Source organism: Schistocerca cancellata, chromosome 1, assembly GCF_023864275.1.
Source record: "Schistocerca cancellata isolate TAMUIC-IGC-003103 chromosome 1, iqSchCanc2.1, whole genome shotgun sequence".
Classification (NCBI taxonomy): domain Eukaryota; kingdom Metazoa; phylum Arthropoda; class Insecta; order Orthoptera; family Acrididae; genus Schistocerca; species Schistocerca cancellata.
In genome coordinates, this window is record NC_064626.1 from 297,674,434 (window position 1) to 297,693,029 (window position 18,596).

Here is an 18,596-nt window from a genome sequence, read left to right on the forward strand (position 1 = left end):
TGTTCTGCCTGTACTTCTCGATGACAAATTAGGCTATAGCAGATTACACCCAACAGTCATACATCCTATGCTAGAAGACTGAGTGGCAAAACTCTGTGGTGCTTCTAAGAAACAGACACCAAGACGTTGGAGTATCATTCCAGCAACGATACGAGCAATAAATGGGGAAATCCACTTACCAAGCGTCTTTGTCAAAGAGCAGATTGCTATCGCCCGGCGCCTGGGAAGGAGCATCTCGCAAACGGCATTGGGTATGGAATAATTGAGATTGTATCGTGGATCAATGGAAACGTGTCATTTAGTATGATGATTCCCGTTTCTTGTCGCACCACGTCGACGGTCGTGTCTGGATACGCAGATACGCAGTCATCGAAGATGATGATGTTCAATTCGTGCGCAAGGCCGCGGAAGCCGGCCGGTGAGGGCAATATTATGCAATGGGGTAAATTCAACTGGGCGTCCATGTCATCTGTGGTAGTACTCGCTGGCGCCGTGACAGTTGTGGACTACGTGTACATTACTTCAGACCACGTGTATCCCTACATGCTCGTCTTCTCTTTCAATCGCAGTGGCAACTCCCAGCGAGATAACTGTCTTTGTCACAGGGCCAGGATTGTGCTACAGCGGTTTCAGGAGCACGATAAGTGAAATGTTGATGTCGTAGCCATAGAGTTCGCCTGATCTGAACTCGATAGAACACGCCTAGGACTATATCGGGCGCCAGCTCCTTGCCCGCAAACCATCAGTCTGTGGTTTAAGAGAATTGCGTGAGCTATACGTAGATCTGGTGTCACATACCTCCAGAAAGCGACAAATGACTTTTCTAATCCATGAAACGCAGAATCGCTACTGTATTGTGTTCCAAAGGTGTACCAACGTGTTGCTGAACAGGTTGTCACTATTTTGTGGAAACCTCAGAACTCGTATCCTAATACATATAAGTACATATTCAAGAATAGAAAATTTATGTTTGCTTGAAAACTGCTGTTCCCTTTATTATCAGCATTACCTTGCTATGTAATCTGCCAAACTACATTAATTTGACACTGCACTGTTTCTCAGGTTTACAGGAGTTTACCAACTATTTGCGCAAGGAATACAGCCACGAGAATATCCGGTTCTGGATGGCCGTCAACGACCTAAGGAGGAGCGCGCAATCACAGATTCATCGCAAAGTAAAGGAGATATTTGAGTAAGTTTTATTGTCAAATTGTCAGCAGCCCACGATATTAAATGTCCATTTGGTAAATAAATTTCGGATAAAAATGTGTTATTATTATCTTCTGATGTGAAGTCATGCAATTCTAATTTATCTAGGCCAATTATTTCTAAGCAGTGATATCGTCATTAGAAATATTTTTAACAAGTTGGTTGCTTGAGGGTGTCGGATGTCATTGTGAACTGCCCAAGCAACAATGCATCAGTGCGTCTAAGGGACATCTTTAGGTGTTATGGAACCACTGCTAATATATGACTAAAAGCCTTATTCTATGCTAGCCTAATTCTAAGTGGGAAGTGTACAGGTGTGAAGAAGCCAAAGTCGGTGGACAGTGGTGAAGATCATCTGAACAGTAACGGGAAGTACAGATACGCCATCTGTCGGACGGGGAACTGAGGACCTCAGCGCAAGCGCAAGGCTGGCAGTTATTACTGTGGGCTGCAAATCATAGTCCCTTGTGACCCACTATGACTAATCTTTTTGTGGAAGATTTCAAAGAGAGAGCACTCCAGTCGGCACGTGCTTTTGGCGACAGGTGGATGACACCTTAGGAATCTGGCCACACTGCACCGCATCGCTGTACGTAATTCTACAACGGCTAAATTTTCTTCATTCTAACATGAAACTGAGAATGGACATTGAGAAAAACGGCGAACTACATTTCCTGGACGCGTTGCTGCAAAGAAATCAGGGTGGCCTCTTGAGTCCCGCTGTATTTCGAAAGGCATGAACCAACGCACACAAATTTATACACTCCTGGAAATGGAAAAAAGAACACATTGACACCGGTGTGTCAGACCCACCATACTTGCTCCAGACACTGCGAGAGGGCTGTACAAGCAATGATCATACGCACGGCACAGCGGACACACCAGGAACCGCGGTGTTGGCCGTCGAATGGCGCTAGCTGCGCAGCATTTGTGCACCGCCGCCGTCAGTGTCAGCCAGTTTGCCGTGGCATACGGAGCTCCATCGCAGTCTTTAACACTGGTAGCATGCCGCGACAGCGTGGACGTGAACCGTATGTGCAGTTGACGGACTTTGAGCGAGGGCGTATAGTGGGCATGCGGGAGGCCGGGTGGACGTACCGCCGAATTGCTCAACACGTGGGGCGTGAGGTCTCCACAGTACATCGATGTTGTCGCCAGTGGTCGGCGGAAGGTGCACGTGCCCGTCGACCTGGGACCGGACCGCAGCGACGCACGGATGCACGCCAAGACCGTAGGATCCTACGCAGTGCCGTAGGGGACCGCACCGCCACTTCCCAGCAAATTAGGGACACTGTTGCTCCTGGGGTATCGGCGAGGACCATTCGCAACCGTCTCCATGAAGCTGGGCTACGGTCCCGCACACCGTTAGGCCGTCTTCCGCTCACGCCCCAACATCGTGCAGCCCGCCTCCGGTGGTGTCGCGACAGGCGTGAATGGAGGGACGAATGGAGACGTGTCGTCTTCAGCGATGAGAGTCGCTTCTGCCTTGGTGCCAATGATGGTCGTATGCGTGTTTGGCGCCGTGCAGGTGAGCGCCACAATCAGGACTGCATACGACCGAGGCACACAGGGCCAACACCCGGCATCATGGTGTGGGGAGCGATCTCCTACACTGGCCGTACACCACTGGTGATCGTCGAGGGGACACTGAATAGTGCACGGTACATCCAAACCGTCATCGAACCCATCGTTCTACCATTCCTAGACCGGCAAGGGAACTTGCTGTTCCAACAGGACACTGCACGTCTGCATGTATCCCGTGCCACCCAACGTGCTCTAGAAGGTGTAAGTCAACTACCCTGACCAGCAAGATCTCCGGATCTGTCCCCCATTGAGCATGTTTGTGACTGGATGAAGCGTCGTCTCACGCGGTCTGCACATCCAGCACGAACGCTGGTCCAACTGAGGCGCCAGGTGGAAATGGCATGGCAAGCCGTTCCACAGGACTACATCCAGCATCTCTACGATCATCTCCATGGGAGAATAGCAGCCTGCATTGCTGCGAAAGGTGGATATACACTGTACTAGTGCCGACATTGTGCATGCTCTGTTGCCTGTGTCTATGTGCCTGTGGTTCTGTCAGTGTGATCATGTGATGTATCTGACCCCAGTAATGTGTCAATAAAGTTTCCCCTTCCTGGGACAATGAATTCACGGTGTTCTTATTTCAATTTCCAGGTGTGTAGTTACAGACCATCACTATCCTTCGCAACCGTAGCGTGCTTCTGCCGTTGGTCCACAGAGGACGAACTTACTCAGTGAGCTTCGCCACCTTCGTACTGTAGCCAGCAAAGGGGATATTCCGGACGGGAGATTCGTCCTTCCTTACACTTGGAGCATGTCAAAAAATCTGCGACGCTAAATGAAAGTGTAGAACCAAGAGGAATGATCGTTTGCCACAGGTCGGCGGCGTTTCCTCCAGAAGAGGAAGATTGCTGAAGAAACATAAAGTTAAATGCGACTTCCGTTCGCCAAGGAAATTTGTATCTCTTCTAGGCTCGATGAAGGACAATGTTGGTTGAGAAAATCCGGTATCTATAAGATTCCTCGTAGCTGCGGAAAGTCATACATCGAACAAACTTGCGTAGTGTAGGATAAAGGCTGCGAATGATCGACACACACGACTGGACCAACGAAAGAAATCTGTGGTGGCCGAGCTATGGAATATAAAGGTATTAAAATTCTCTCGCCGGCTTCTTCGCACTGTGACAGCATAATTAAAGCAGTAGTGAAAATTCGAAGCTCGACGAATCCTGTAACAGAGATATGGATTCCAATAAACACGTCTTGAATCCACCGCTGCAAATATTTGAGTCACAGCGATCACAAAGGAAACTATTGGTCTTCCAACGGATTACACTTCCTTGGCAACTTTAACATTCAGATGATGTCGGCGAGGATGGTCACACGCCATTGCAGAGGCGTATTTCTAAGGCGCTGGCACGGCTAAAAGCAGCACCACAGTAGGAACGGCAGAGAATGCGCTTGCGGTGAAGTCCTTGGTTCATTGTCCTACAGGGGGCATAGCTGTCCCTGCTGCTACCGATTGGAAAATCTTGGTTGTTGGTCATCGAATTACTTACCTTCACGCCTGTGCGTTTCTTACTTAGTTTAGCACAAATAGGAGGCTTTAGTCTTGGCTGAGCTGTGTGTTCGTCGCATCTGAAGATGTCCATCAGTTCTGCCGATGAAATATTGTAAAAATTTCACAATGTCATCCAACATCTCACCTGAGAAACATTCCTACAACATTTGTAACATATTTCAGCCCAAGATTTGGACACGGAAAGTGGAGGAAATAACTGTAGCGTGTTGCGTACTGCTTTCTTCCATAATTACAGTAAGAATAAGGGTTCGTAGGGTGTATAGTTGATGTACTTGATAACCTGATGTTGATACGATGAGAATCAAGAGCAACTTTACAGGACCTGTATTACCAGTATATTTTAATGGTGCAAGGCAAAATAATTGTGTAACGTTGATTGGAAAAACAAACTAAAAGGCATTAAGCCCAACTGATATTATTCACAATTTGCGTCTAAAACTTTTTCATGGAGGACAGGAGACGTAAGAAGCGCATTAAATTTTAGTTTAGATTATGCGGTGAAATAACGAGCAGAAATGATCTTAACTTCAGCTAAAGTACGTACTAAAAATTGTAGCAGACTCAGTGGAGCAGGAAGACTGACCATTTCTTGTCTGGTGAGTGACGCTCAAATGCTGCTCTAATGCTGGCTTGCAGGCGTGCGGGATCTGAGGGGTGTTGAAGGCGCTGTCTGTCTGCAATCGGTCAAGGGGGTTATCTATGTACAGTTATATTTTCAAAGTCGTCAACAAAGGTATGCCGTTGGCACAGAGGGTGTTGCTGAAATAGGGAGGGGGGCGGGTATTAGACTCACACTTTGCCATTTGATTCACGATGTCGCATCCGCCGCCCCAACCCCCACCCCCCCACCCCCCCACCCTCCCACCAAGTATCATGCCACAGGAGGACTGAAAAAGCGTAAACACCCTTTGCTACTTCCGATCACATTCAAACTTCGTCGCGTGGTTTTTAACGGTGTTTCCATATTCTATAATAGAGCAAAATTGCGGCCATGCTATTGGATTGAATCGTACAGAGACTCTCAGTAGTGTCAAAGATTGTCAATAATTTCGTTCTGTTGAACATTGCACTGTAAACTGTCGTTTTAGACGGTGAAATATGTGTAAGATAACGCTCCAAGTGAAGAGGTGGTTTCACAGACGCCCTTTATGCCACTCCCTGAGGCCTTTTCGTGTCGGTTTCAAGCGTCGGTGTGTCTAAAATGTCTTCCTCGACCATTCATAAGAAAAACGATTTCAACGCTAGACGTTGCGATTGTGACCTCCATCGCAGAGGCTTCAAGAGTAGGGGTGAGATGTGGGTAACAGCGAGTGTGACGACCTTCCTATCATGTAACCGTCCAGGTTGGCGTTGTGCAGAACAATGGTGAAATTTGGCGCGAATATGACATCATTAACTCATCTTACATCTGCCATGAACTTCTAAGCTCTGACCTTCTTTTTCGCGTATGTGAACACCTTGTTGTTTGAAGTGTCGCCCAATCCGAGGATAACGCCGCACGGTACCACGCTTTTGCATTATTACAGAAGACGTTTTTGGCACTTTTGAGCCATATTTCACACCTCCGCGTTGCAATAGGGAAAGGAGACGCTGTTTCAAAATAGTAACGCTTTATTTTTTTCTGCAGTCTATTTGGCTCAAAGAGCGGTCTTTATGTTAACAATTTCCACTGCCGAAAATTAATATGAAAGGAGGTAAGGGGGGATGTTACGAGTGTCATTATCTTCATCTTACAGAATCTATATGTGTTACAAACTTTCTTCTCTTCGTAAATGAGTTAGCTACACCAAAGTGTCCCGGATTACACGATTAAGGTTTATGCGTCCTTTTTAAGTCAGTACCTTTCCATTGATTGTTTATCTTTCCACCACCATGCGGTTTAGAACGTATGTGGTGGGGTACCCGTTCATTTACCTGAGTAATATATTTGCGACTATAGACCTTAATTTCCCGTTTTCAATAGAGTTTACGACTGTATTTGCTGCATCACAGATAAGATCACCAGCAGAAATCGAAACAATGTTAAACTAATATATGACATATGGAAACCCCGCTAAAAATTGCAGTACTGTGATGTGAAAAGCATATTTCACTCATAATTTTTCCTGACCTTGGATAAGCTGTACTACCACCTTACGGACTCGGAGATATGAGATAGCTTTTTCGACACAGGGGATGGAAATTTCTGTTGCAATATAGTATACTCCCCACCAGTATTGTATTACTTGAGAGAGCATTCAAGCTGACAAATACTCTAACGTTTCTTTCTTTTTGTTTATCAGTAAAATACTTTGCAAGCAATAAATTAATCAGCATTGTCCAAATGGTGTACGTGTTTACAACTCAGGTTTGTCAAGAGACACACACACACACACACACACACACACACACACATACATACATACATACACAAACGTACAGCGAAAACGCTTCATCGATGTGTGCCGAACCAGACTTGCTGTACATTTCAGCGAGTTCCTGGCCCCGGGGGCGCCATGCGAGATCAACATCGACGGCAAGACGATGGAGAAGGTGCACCAGGAGCTGCGAACGCCCACGCGCTTCACTTTCGACTCCGCGGCCGAGCACGTGTACACGCTGCTGCTCAAGAAGGACTGCTACCCGCGCTTCGTTCGCTCCGAACAGTACAAGGCGCTGCTCGCCGCCGGCGTCCAGCCGCTGCAGAAAAAGAGGTGACCTCTCTGTCTGTCTAGCCCCTTTTGCATCGCACACTAATGTCACTCAATCAGAAATCATCTGCTGCTTGATACAAGATTTTATTTTATTTCTTTATCGTTTGGCACAAACACTTGTACGTATATGGTATATTGGACATTTACATTATATAACCTGAGGGGCTAAGAAAATAAGTACATCGAGTTTTCTGTGCATTACTTGTAAGACAAATATGAAATATCCAGTGAAATTAACAGCAACGTGTGTGATGCAATAGAGTATAAAATGACCAGTAAAAATAGGCTGTCACAAGAGCCAATAAGAGGACCAATAAAGTGTGAATTAAGATAAGCAGTTAATGAACATTAAAGTTAGCTATAAAAAGAACATTAAAATGAACAATAAGATAAGTAATAAAAAAAACAATGAAAAGGGTACTAAATTTATACAAATAAAGTTGAGTGGATTAAGGAACATGGGCAGCAAGTGTAATTTACATCTACATCAATCTCCGCAAGCCAACTCGTGATGGGTGACTGAGGGTACTTAAGATACCACTAACTGATGTCCTCTCCCTTTTTTCACAAGCGAATGGGGCGTAGGAACAGTGATTGTTGGCAATGCTCTCTATTGGCTCTAATTTCTCGCATTTCTCGCCTTGGTCATTACGTGAGATGTACGCGGGAGGATGTAACGTGTTGTCCGACTCCTCCAGGGAGGTGCTTTCTCAAATTTTCATTAGTAAATCTCACTGTGATGCACAACGCGTATCTTAGAGCGTCTGTCAATGGAGTTTGTTAAAATGTCGGTAACGCTCTCGTCCCGACAAAACGGCCGGCCAGGATGGCCGAGCGGTTCTAGGCGCTACAGTCTGGAACCGCGTGACCGCTACGGTCGCAGGTTCGAATCCTGCCTCGGGCATGGATGTGTGTGATGTCCTTAGGTTACTTAGGTTTAAGTAGTTCTAAGTTCTAGGGGACTGACGACCTCAGAAATTCAAATGGTTCAAATGGCTCTGAGCACTATGGGACTTAATATCTGTGGTCATCAGTCCCCTAGAACTTAGAACTACTTAAACCTAACTAAACTAAGGACATCACACACATCCATGTCCGAGGCAGGATTCGAACCTGCGACCGTAGCGGTCGCGCGGTTCCGGACTGAGCGCCTAGAACCGCTAGACCACCGCGGCCGGCGATGACCTCAGAAGTTAAGTCCCATAGCGCTCAGAGCCAGCCGACAAAACGGTCCTGTGATGAAACGCGCGCTCTTCGTTGGATCTTCTCTACCTCTTCTATCAGGCCTGCCTGATAAGGATCCCATATTGATGAACAATATTCAAGAATCGCAATCCGCAGCTTGTGGTCTCGCGATCGCGTTCTCGCTTCCAGAGCACGGGGCCCCAGGTTCGATTCCCGGCGTGGTCAGGGATTTTCACCTGCCTCGAGATAACTGGGTGTTTGTGTTGTCCTCATCATTTCATCATCATTCATGAAAGTGGCGAGATTGGACGGGGCAAAGGTTGGTAATTTGTACGGCCGCTGAAAACAGCGCAGTTGACCCCCCCAAAAACCAAATTAGATCATTTATATACATTGTAAACTACAACGGTCTTGTCAAACTTCTTTCGGGTAATCCGGAAATTATTTTTACATCTGTCCATTTTGTTCCATTAAGAGCGATGTGTCGAGTTTTGTCCACAAGCAAGTCTTCAATTCAGTCGCAAAGTCGCGCGGATTAGCCGTGCGATCTAAGGGGCCTTGTCACGGTTCGCGCGGCTGCCCCCGGCGGAGGTTCGAGTCCTCCCTCTGGCATGGATGTGTGTGTTGTCGTTAGCGTAAGTTAGTTTAAGCTAGATTAAGTAGTGTGTAAGTTTGGGGACCGATGACCTCAGCAGTTTGGTCCTATAGAACTTACCATACATTTCCAATTTTCCAGTCGCAAATCTGGTTAGATACTCCATAAGCTCGTTCTTTTTTCGGTAAATGATAGTGCGTGACACTGCCAAAAACCTTCCCGAAGTCGAGGAACATGGTATTAACCTGAGCGACGACGTCTATTGCTCTATGGATCTCATGGAGGAGATTTCTGTTTGCGAAATCCATATTCACTTTTATAATTTTTATTGTCCGAAAACGTCATAAACCATGAGCATAAAACATATTCCACAATTCTACAACAGATTGACGCCAACTAAATAGTTCTATAATCGTGTGCATCTGTCCCACGACCCTTCTTCAAAGCGGGAATAATCTATGCTTTTTTTCCACTCGCTAGATAACTTTCGTTGTTCCGGCGATCTAGGAGTACGATAAATTGCTGCTAGAAGGGAAGCAAGTTCTTTAACTTAATCTTTACAGAATCTTACAGCTATCTCATCTGCTCATGACGCCTTGCCGCTAGTAAACGACAGTGTTTGCCTTCCAATTCCGCGATCGGTTATATCAGTGTCATTATACACTCCTGGAAATGGAAAAAAGAACACATTGACACCGGTGTGTCAGACCCACCATACTTGCTCCGGACACTGCGAGAGGGCTGTACAAGCAATGATCACACGCACGGCACAGCGGACACACCAGGAACCGCGGTGTTGGCCGTCGAATGGCGCTAGCTGCGCAGCATTTGTGCACCGCCGCCGTCAGTGTCAGCCAGTTTGCCGTGGCATACGGAGCTCCATCGCAGTCTTTAACACTGGTAGCATGCCGCGACAGCGTGGACGTGAACCGTATGTGCAGTTGACGGACTTTGAGCGAGGGCGTATAGTGGGCATGCGGGAGGCCGGGTGGACGTACCGCCGAATTGCTCAACACGTGGGGCGTGAGGTCTCCACAGTACATCGATGTTGTCGCCAGTGGTCGGCGGAAGGTGCACGTGCCCGTCGACCTGGGACCGGACCGCAGCGACGCACGGATGCACGCCAAGACCGTAGGATCCTACGCAGTGCCGTAGGGGACCGCACCGCCACTTCCCAGCAAATTAGGGACACTGTTGCTCCTGGGGTATCGGCGAGGACCATTCGCAACTGTCTCTATGAAGCTGGGCTACGGTCCCGCACACCGTTAGGCCGTCTTCCGCTCACGCCCCAACATTGTGCAGCCCGCCTCCAGTGGTGTCGCGACAGGCGTGAATGGAGGGACGAATGGAGACGTGTCGTCTTCAGCGATGAGAGTCGCTTCTGCCTTGGTGCCAATGATGGTCGTATGCGTGTTTGGCGCCGTGCAGGTGAGCGCCACAATCAGGACTGCACACGACCGAGGCACACAGGGCCAACACCCGGCATCATGGTGTGGGGAGCGATCTCCTACACTGGCCGTACACCACTGGTGATCGTCGAGGGGACACTGAATAGTGCACGGTACATCCAAACCGTCATCGAACCCATCGTTCTACCATTCCTAGACCGGCAAGGGAACTTGCTGTTCCAACAGGACAATGCACGTCCGCATGTATCCCGTGCCACCCAACGTGCTCTAGAAGGTGTAAGTCAACTACCCTGGCCATCAAGATCTCCGGATCTGTCCCCCATTGAGCATGTTTGGGACTGGATGAAGCGTCGTCTCACGCGGTCTGCACGTCCAGCACGAACGCTGGTCCAACTGAGGCGCCAGGTGGAAATGGCGTGGCAAGCCGTTCCACAGGACTACATCCAGCATATCTACGATCGTCTCCATGGGAGAATAGCAGCCTGCATTGCTGCGAAAGGTGGATATACACTGTACTAGTGCCGACATTGTGCATGCTCTGTTGCCTGTGTCTATGTGCCTGTGGTTCTGTCAGTGTGATCATGTGATGTATCTGACCCCAGGAATGTGTCAATAAAGTTTCCCCTTCCTGGGAAAATGAATTCACGGTGTTCTTATTTCAATTTCCAGGAGTGTATATTACTATCTAAGCCATCCCGCCAGGAAACTGCAGCATCCTTCACTTCGTTCAGATCTGTTTTTGGTTCTGGGTACGCTCTGATGTTGCAGCCACTCACAATACAGCCATTTGTCTGACATAGAGCACCACAGTCACACTGAGGGCTTGAGTAATTGCTCCATTTGTAAAGAAAGTTCTGGCAGTCTCCATGTGGTGTTCGAAACCTGTTAAGAGTTTTCCACTCTTTGAGGGGAAGTTCGAAGCCAGTCGGTGTAATTTGTGTATGGTCGGAGCTGGGCCAGTCAATCGTCAAGTTGTCGGCGACCCAGTCTGTACGCCACTATACCATGATGTTGAGGTCTGTGTCTAGTAACTGCTCCGCTCAGACTTATTGCAGCTACCTGGACCTCATCTTTCTCAGCGATAAATGAGGAATGTCCTCATGCACTGCCAGTTCTGCGTCACTTTAAATGCTCTTCAGTTAACAGACCAAGAAGCCATTTCTGCGTAGCGGGAATGGGACAATGTGGCTCAGCACTGGTAACCATTGCAGCGTGTATTTTTGATGCATCCACTTACGATACGCATCGTGTTGTGCAGTTTGACGTCTGGTTTCCTTACGTGGCTGCTACTCAACAACACAGAGGAGCTGTGTTCCGCGAGGGAGTACACTGTCTAGCGCAGAATCTCACAGCGGAGAAGCACATACTGCCACCTGCTGTTCTCGTGCATACCATTCCTTAACCTACGCGTGTCGCCTGGGTGAAGCTAAGGAACAGCCACTTCAAGGTACAAAGCTAGAGCCAGAAATCATCGCAGCTAGACCAACTGTCGATTTTCCTGGCTTTAAAACACCTGGACTGATAACACGAGGGTACGAGACTAAGTGACCAGAACTTCGGACTCGTCTTCATATACAGTAAACAACACAAAATCGAGTCGTAAAACTGACTGACTTTTAATTGGTCTCTCTCATTTTGGTAGCGATATCCTAATATACTGAGTAGTAGAAAAGATTCTTGGAATGAAAATTCTCTGTTGTAGCTACATTTCGTCACGAACATACGATATTAACAATAAACATCGAGATGCCATTTGTACCTGTATAAAAACGGGTGCGACTTCCAGCTAAACATCAGCCACGCATACCTATAAGCTCAACTACTGTCTTGACTACTGTTCTGTGCCTAAAACAGATATTTATTCAACGGCACACATATATTCAACTTTCAAAGATTGTACTACAATTTTTCACCCTACGACAGTCCTGCTCTAAGTCTAGGTCCAATTGGTGCACTTTACAGCCTTCTATCCGGTGCAGGCACTGCGATGCGTTTTGATGCATTATAGAAGAGCATCGGATCCGGATCCTTCTTCCGTCAGTGATCTGCTATGAACTGGAATGATGGCGGCTGCGGTGTTTCGAACTGAGGCTCTGGGGCACAATGTCGTAGAGACAGTCGAGGAACACTGCCAGTTACGGCTGTGCAAGGTGATTTGTATCCTAGTCAGTAGTGATACTAAGCTGCCAACGGCCTTGCCACCTTGGTAGCACAGGTTCCCGTTAAATCACCGAAATTAAGCGCTGTCGCTCTGTCTGGCTTGGAAAGCACTCGGATAGGCGACCGTTCAGGTCTGGCGAGCGCTTTTGGAAAGCGGGCAGCACTTAGCCCATTTGAGGCCAATTGCGGCTCTACTTGATCGAAAAGTAGCAGCTCCGATCACGAAAACTGATGGCTGGGAGAGCGGTACGCTCACCACATGCCCCTCCATATCTGCATCGAGTCACGCCTATGGGTCTGAGGACGACACGGCGGTCGGTCGGTCTCTCTTCGGATGGAGTTAGTGTGTGATACTAAGCTCCACACTATTTGTTCCACGTGATGTGTGACGTGAAACATAATTCTGCCCAGCCGACATTCTCTGCAGTCAGACGCTAGATTTGTTCGGTGGGATCGCTTTGTCTGCTTACAGGCTACCCCGTTCACCTTTCGTTGCTGGAGGGAAGTCTGTCTTCCTAGAGACGCGACTCGAGCTCAAAAAATCCTCCACAATTGTAGAGAAATGTGTAGACTAGTCTGTGAACAAATGTATGTCGACGCTTAATGAAGCGCTGTCCACAGATAATAAGTGTCCATTTTAATGAAAGTATTCTCGTTCGATTTATTCTCATGTAGAGCAATATATTTTGGCCACATGCGAATAAACACAACCATAATTAACATCGGACACGTCTCTGTGTGCAGTGTTAGATGTTTGATAGTGGTGGGAAAACGGGAAGACTTCATGCAGTGGGAATGCATAAGTTAACATTAAATGTGGCAGGGAATTATCAGCTTAGGCAGTACTTAAAAGCTAATTATAGTTCATCACACTTTCTCCACACACCACATTACGCAGTTGATTAATGGGGTATGAGTCTTTGCACCCCCAAGAGATGTTGTGTTGCTCAGTTGTTGTTATATATGTATTCAGACGTGATTTGTTTGGTTAGAACAGCTCCGTGTCAGTTAGACCGTCAGAGAGAGCGCATCGCTTGTTCCTGCTACTACTAAGGCGAGTACACCGTTCGCTTGTCACATATTTTTACGAGGCTTCAAACAGGAGCAGTGCAGTAATGGATAGTAACTGTGATTGTTGTGTACAGATGCGAGCTGACCTGGCGACCGTTCACTTACAGCTTCAGGCTGCGTTGGCTTCCGTCACACAGCTTGAGGCTGCTGCCAAGGGACGTCACTGTGGGGGATCGGACGCGGGGATGCGAGGGTCGTCGAGCACGTCCCAAGTGTCCTCCGATCGGTCCACTGCTGTGACCTCCCCGGGTACTGCCTGCACTGAGGTTGATCCCTCACCCGTGGTCTAATGGAAGATCATTCCAAAGTCTGGCAAGCAGCGAAAAACTTTCCGAGGGGCCGATCGTAGGGCCTCCCTGGTTCGTTTGACGAACAGATTTATGGCGTTATCTGTGGCTGACGATGTCTCTGAGCCGGATGCAGTCGTCCACCCCGTTCCAGAGGAAGCTTCTCGGCCCGCAAGGTCTGGATATTCACAGAGGGTGGGTCTGCTGGTACTTGGGAGCTCCAACGTTAGGCGCGTAATGGGGCCCCTTAGGAACGTGGCTGCCAAGGAGGGGAGGGAAGCCAGTGTGCACTCTGTGTGCATTCCGGGGGGAGTCATTCCGGATGTGGAAAGGGTGCTTCCGGACGCCATGAAGAGTACAGGGTGCAGCCAACTGCAGGTGGTGGCTCATGTCTGTACCAATGACATGTGTCGCTTTGGATCGGAGCAGATTCTGTCTGGTTTCGGGCGGCTAGCGGAAATGGTAAAGACTGCCAGTCTTGATTCCGAGATTAAGGCGGAGCTCACCACCTGCAGCATCGTCGATGGAACCGACTGTGATCCTTTGGTGCAGAGCCGAGTGGAGGGTCTGAATCAGAGGCTCAGGCGTTTCTCTGACCGTGTAGGCTCCAGATTCCCTGACTTGCGCCATCGGGTGGTGGGTTTCGGGGTTCCGATCAATAGGTCAGGAGTCCACTACACACAGGAGGCGGCTACACGGGTAGCGGGGGCCGTGTGGAAGGGACTGGGAGGTTTTTTTAGGTTAGCGGGTCTCAGGGAACCACAGAAGGGACGTCCGTCAGGAAATGGGCAGGTAAAACACAGTAAGGTAGTTGTGGAAAAGATTGGTATTGTAAATTGTCGTCGCTGTGTTGGGAAAGAACCAGAGCTCCAAGCCCTAATAGAAAGCACTGAAGCTCAAATAGTTGTAAGTACAGAGAGCTGGCTAAAGCCGGAAATAAGTTCAGCCGAAATTTTTTCAAAAGATCTAACAGTGTTCAGAAAGGATAGATGAAATACAGTTGGTGGTGGAGTATTTATTGTGTCAGGGGTAGTTTGCCTTGTAGCTAAATTGAAATAGGCCTAGACAGTTCACATGAAATAGTATGGGTAGAGGTTATACCTGACTATCGGACTAAACTAATAATTGGATCGTTTTACCGACCCCCCCCCCCCCCACTCAGAAGATATAGTTGCTGAACAGTTCAAAGAAAACTTGTGTGTCATTTCAAATAAGTACCCCGCTCATACAATTATAGTCGGTGGTGACTTCAATCTACCCTCGATATGCTGGAAAAATTATACGTTTAAAGCCGGCGGCAGGCATAAAACATCATCCGAAATTGCACTGAATGTTTTCTCAGAAAATTATTTTGAACAATTAGTTCATGAGCCCACTCGAAGCGTAAACGGTTGCGAAGACATACTTGACCTTTTAGCAACAAATAATCCTGGACAAATAGTGACTGTTGTGACGAATACAGGGATTAGCAACCACACGGCAGTTGCTGCTAGGCTGAATACCGTAACACCTACAACCACCAAAAAGAAACGCAAAGTATATCTATTTAAAAAATCTCATAAAAATGCTCATAACGCCTTTTTAAGAGACAGTCTTCACTCCTTCCGATCTGATTATGCATGTGTAGAAAAGTTGTGGAATGTTTTCAGAGAGATAGTATCAACAGCAATTGAGAGATATGTACCACATAAATTGATAAGTGATGGTACTGATTCCCCATGGTACACAAAACGGCTCAGATCGTTGTTGCAGAAGCAACGAAAAAAGCATGCCAAATTTAAAAGAACGCAAAATCCCCAAGATTGGCAAAGTTTTACAGAAGTTCGAAATATGGCGCGTACTTCAATGCGAGATGCTTTTAATAATTTCCACAACGAAATTCTGTCTCGAAATCTGGCAGAAAACCCAAAGAGATTCTGGTCATACATAAAACACACCAGTGGCAAGACACAATCAATACCTTCACTTCGCGATAACAACGGTGAAGTCACTGATGACAGTGCCACTAAAGCAGAGTTATTAAACACGGTTTTCCGAAACTCCTTCACCAAAGAAGACGAAGTAAATATTCCTGAATTCCAATCAAGAACAACTGCCAAGATGAGAAACATAGAACAAACAAAGCAGCTTAAATCACTTAATAAAGCAGCTTAAATCACTTAATAAAGGCAAGGCCTCCGGTCCAGATTGTATACCAATCACGTTCCTCTCAGAGTATGCTAATAAAATAGCTCCATATTTATCAATTATATACAACCACTCGCTCACAGAAAGATACTCGTACGTAACTAAAGACTGGAAAATTGCTCAAGTCACACCGATACCCAAAAATGGAAGTAGGAGTAATCCGCTGAATTACTGACCTATATCACTAACGTCCATTTGCAGTAGGGTTTTATAACATATACTGTATTCGAACATTATGAAGTACCTCGAAGAAAACGAATTATTGACATATAGTCAGTACGGATTCAGAAAATGCCGTTCTTGTGAAACACAACTAGCTCTTTATACTCATGAAGTAATGAGTGCTGTCGACAGGGGATATCAAATTGATTCCATATTTTTAGATTTCCAGAAGGCTTTCGACACCGTTCCTCACAAGCGTTTTCTAATCAAACTGCGTGCCTACGGAGTATCGCCTCAGTTGTGCGACTAGATTCGTGATTTCGTGTCAGAAAGATCACTATTCGTAGTAATAGACGACAAGTCATCGAGTAAAACAGAAGTAATATCCGGCGTTCCCCAAGGAAGAGTTATAGGCCCTCTATTGTTCCTGATCTATGTTAACGACATAGGAGACAATCTGAGTAGCTGTTTTAGATTTTTTGCAGATGATGCTGTCATATACCGTCTTGTAAAGTCATCAGATGATCAAAACGACTTGAAAGATGATTTAGATAAGATATGTGTATGGTGCTAAATGTGGTGTCACCGCCAGACACCATACTTGCTAGGTGGTAGCTTTAAATCGGCCGCGGTCCATTAGTACATGTCGGACCCGCGTGTCGCCACTGTCAGTAATTGCAGACCGAGCGCCACCACACGGCAGGTCTAGTAGAGACGTACGAGCACTCGCCCCAGTTGTACGACGATTGCTAGCGACTACACGTACGAAGCCTTTCTCTCATTTGCCGAGAGATAGTTAGAATAGCCTTCAGCTAAGTCCATGGCTACGACCTGGCAAGGCGCCATTAACCATTTCTATAGAGAGTCTCACTTGTATCATCAAGAATGCTGTATACAAATGAGACTCTCTATAGAAATGGTTAATGGCGCCTTGCTAGGTCGTAGCCATGGACTTAGCTGAAGGCTATTCTAACTATCTCTCGGCAAATGAGAGAAAGGCTTCGTACGTGTAGTCGCTAGCAAAGTCGTCGTACAACTGGGGCGAGTGCTCGTACGTCTCTACTAGACCTGCCGTGTGGTGGCGCTCGGTCTGCAATTACTGACAGTGGCGACACGCGGGTCCGACATGTACTAATGGACCGCGGCCGATTTAAAGCTACCACCTAGCAAGTGTGGTGTCTGGCGGTGACACCACACTAAAAGTGGCAATTGACCCTGAATAAATAAAAGTGCGAAGTTATTCACATGAGTACTAAAAGAAATCAGCTAAATTTCGATTACGCGATAAATCACACAAATCTGAGGCCTGTAAGTTCAACTAAACATTTAGGAATTACAATTACAAATAACCTAAATTGGAACGATCACATAAATAATATTGTGGGTAGAGCAAACCAAAGGCTGCCATTCATTGGCAGAAAACTTAGAAGGTGCAACAGGTCTACCAAAGAGACTGCTTACACTACGCTTGTCCGCCCTACTCTGGAGTACTGCTCTGCGGTGTGGGATCCGCATCAGGTGGGGCTGACGGATGACATCGAAAAAGTACAAAGAAGGGCAGCTCGTTTTGCATAATCGCGAAATAGGGCAGATAGTGTCATAACATGATACGTGAATTGAAGTGGCAATCATTAAAACAAAGGCGTTTTTCGTTGCGAAAGGATCTTCTCATGAAATTTCAATCACCAGTTTTCTCCTCCGACTGCGAAAGCATTCTTTTAGCACCCACCTACATAGAGAGAAATGATCATCACGATAAAATAAGAGAAATTAGGGCTCGCACGGAAAAATTTAAATGCTCGTTTCTCCCGCGTGCCGTTCGAGAGTGGAACAGTAGAGAGATAGCATGAAGATGGTTCACTGAACCCTCTGCCAGGCACTTTATTGTGAATAGCAGAGTAATCACGTAGATGTAGGCGTGGAAAATAAACATACGTTCCTCGGTCTGACAGTTCTTGACATAGAGAATAGCCACGGACGTACAATTGTGTCCATAACGCAAGCGTAATTGGGAAAAAGAAAAGTAAAAAAAAAAAAAAAAAAAAAAGAGGTGACTCATTGAGTCCATGCCACGTAGAGTTGCTGCGCTACGACACCACAAGGTGTCCCATGACTTTTGCCAGCCCAATCTAAAGCGTGTCCAGGGGACGCTGGAAACACTGCAGTCGTTGTAACGCAGGAAAGGAGCGTTATCTGACGTCCAGAAGGGCATTGACTTTCGCGACAAGGGTGAAAGAGTTTTGAAACGGCTAAATTTATAAACTGTTCGCTTGCCGCCGTGTTTAAAGTATACCGTGAATGGCAAAATAGCGCTAACGGAAACTGGCGAACTGTGGTGCACCACGGGCCGTAGGCGAGCAGGCTGAACTACGGCTGCAAAGATGTGTACGAGCGAGGAGACGTTTAACTACTGAGCAACCAACCGAGAAGATGAACCACGGGGCTACCAACAGTGTCCCCTCAACGACTGTTCACCCAGCATTGCTGCGTGTGGGCCACTGTAGCAGGCACCTGTTCCTTACACCCATGCTG

The 18,596-nt window shown here is 47.0% G+C and overlaps 1 protein-coding gene across 1 annotated transcript in view; it reads left to right on the plus strand.

The window, feature by feature from the left end:
• The window catches only part of LOC126171413 (regulator of G-protein signaling 11), a 189,723-nt gene that overhangs the window by 114,890 nt on the left and 56,237 nt on the right, over positions 1-18,596 (plus strand). Inside the window, exons 10-11 of the mRNA XM_049920801.1 lie at positions 1,063-1,192; positions 6,787-7,008. Of these exons, the coding sequence (XP_049776758.1) occupies positions 1,063-1,192; positions 6,787-7,008 (352 nt within the window). The remainder of the gene's footprint in view (positions 1-1,062; positions 1,193-6,786; positions 7,009-18,596) is intronic.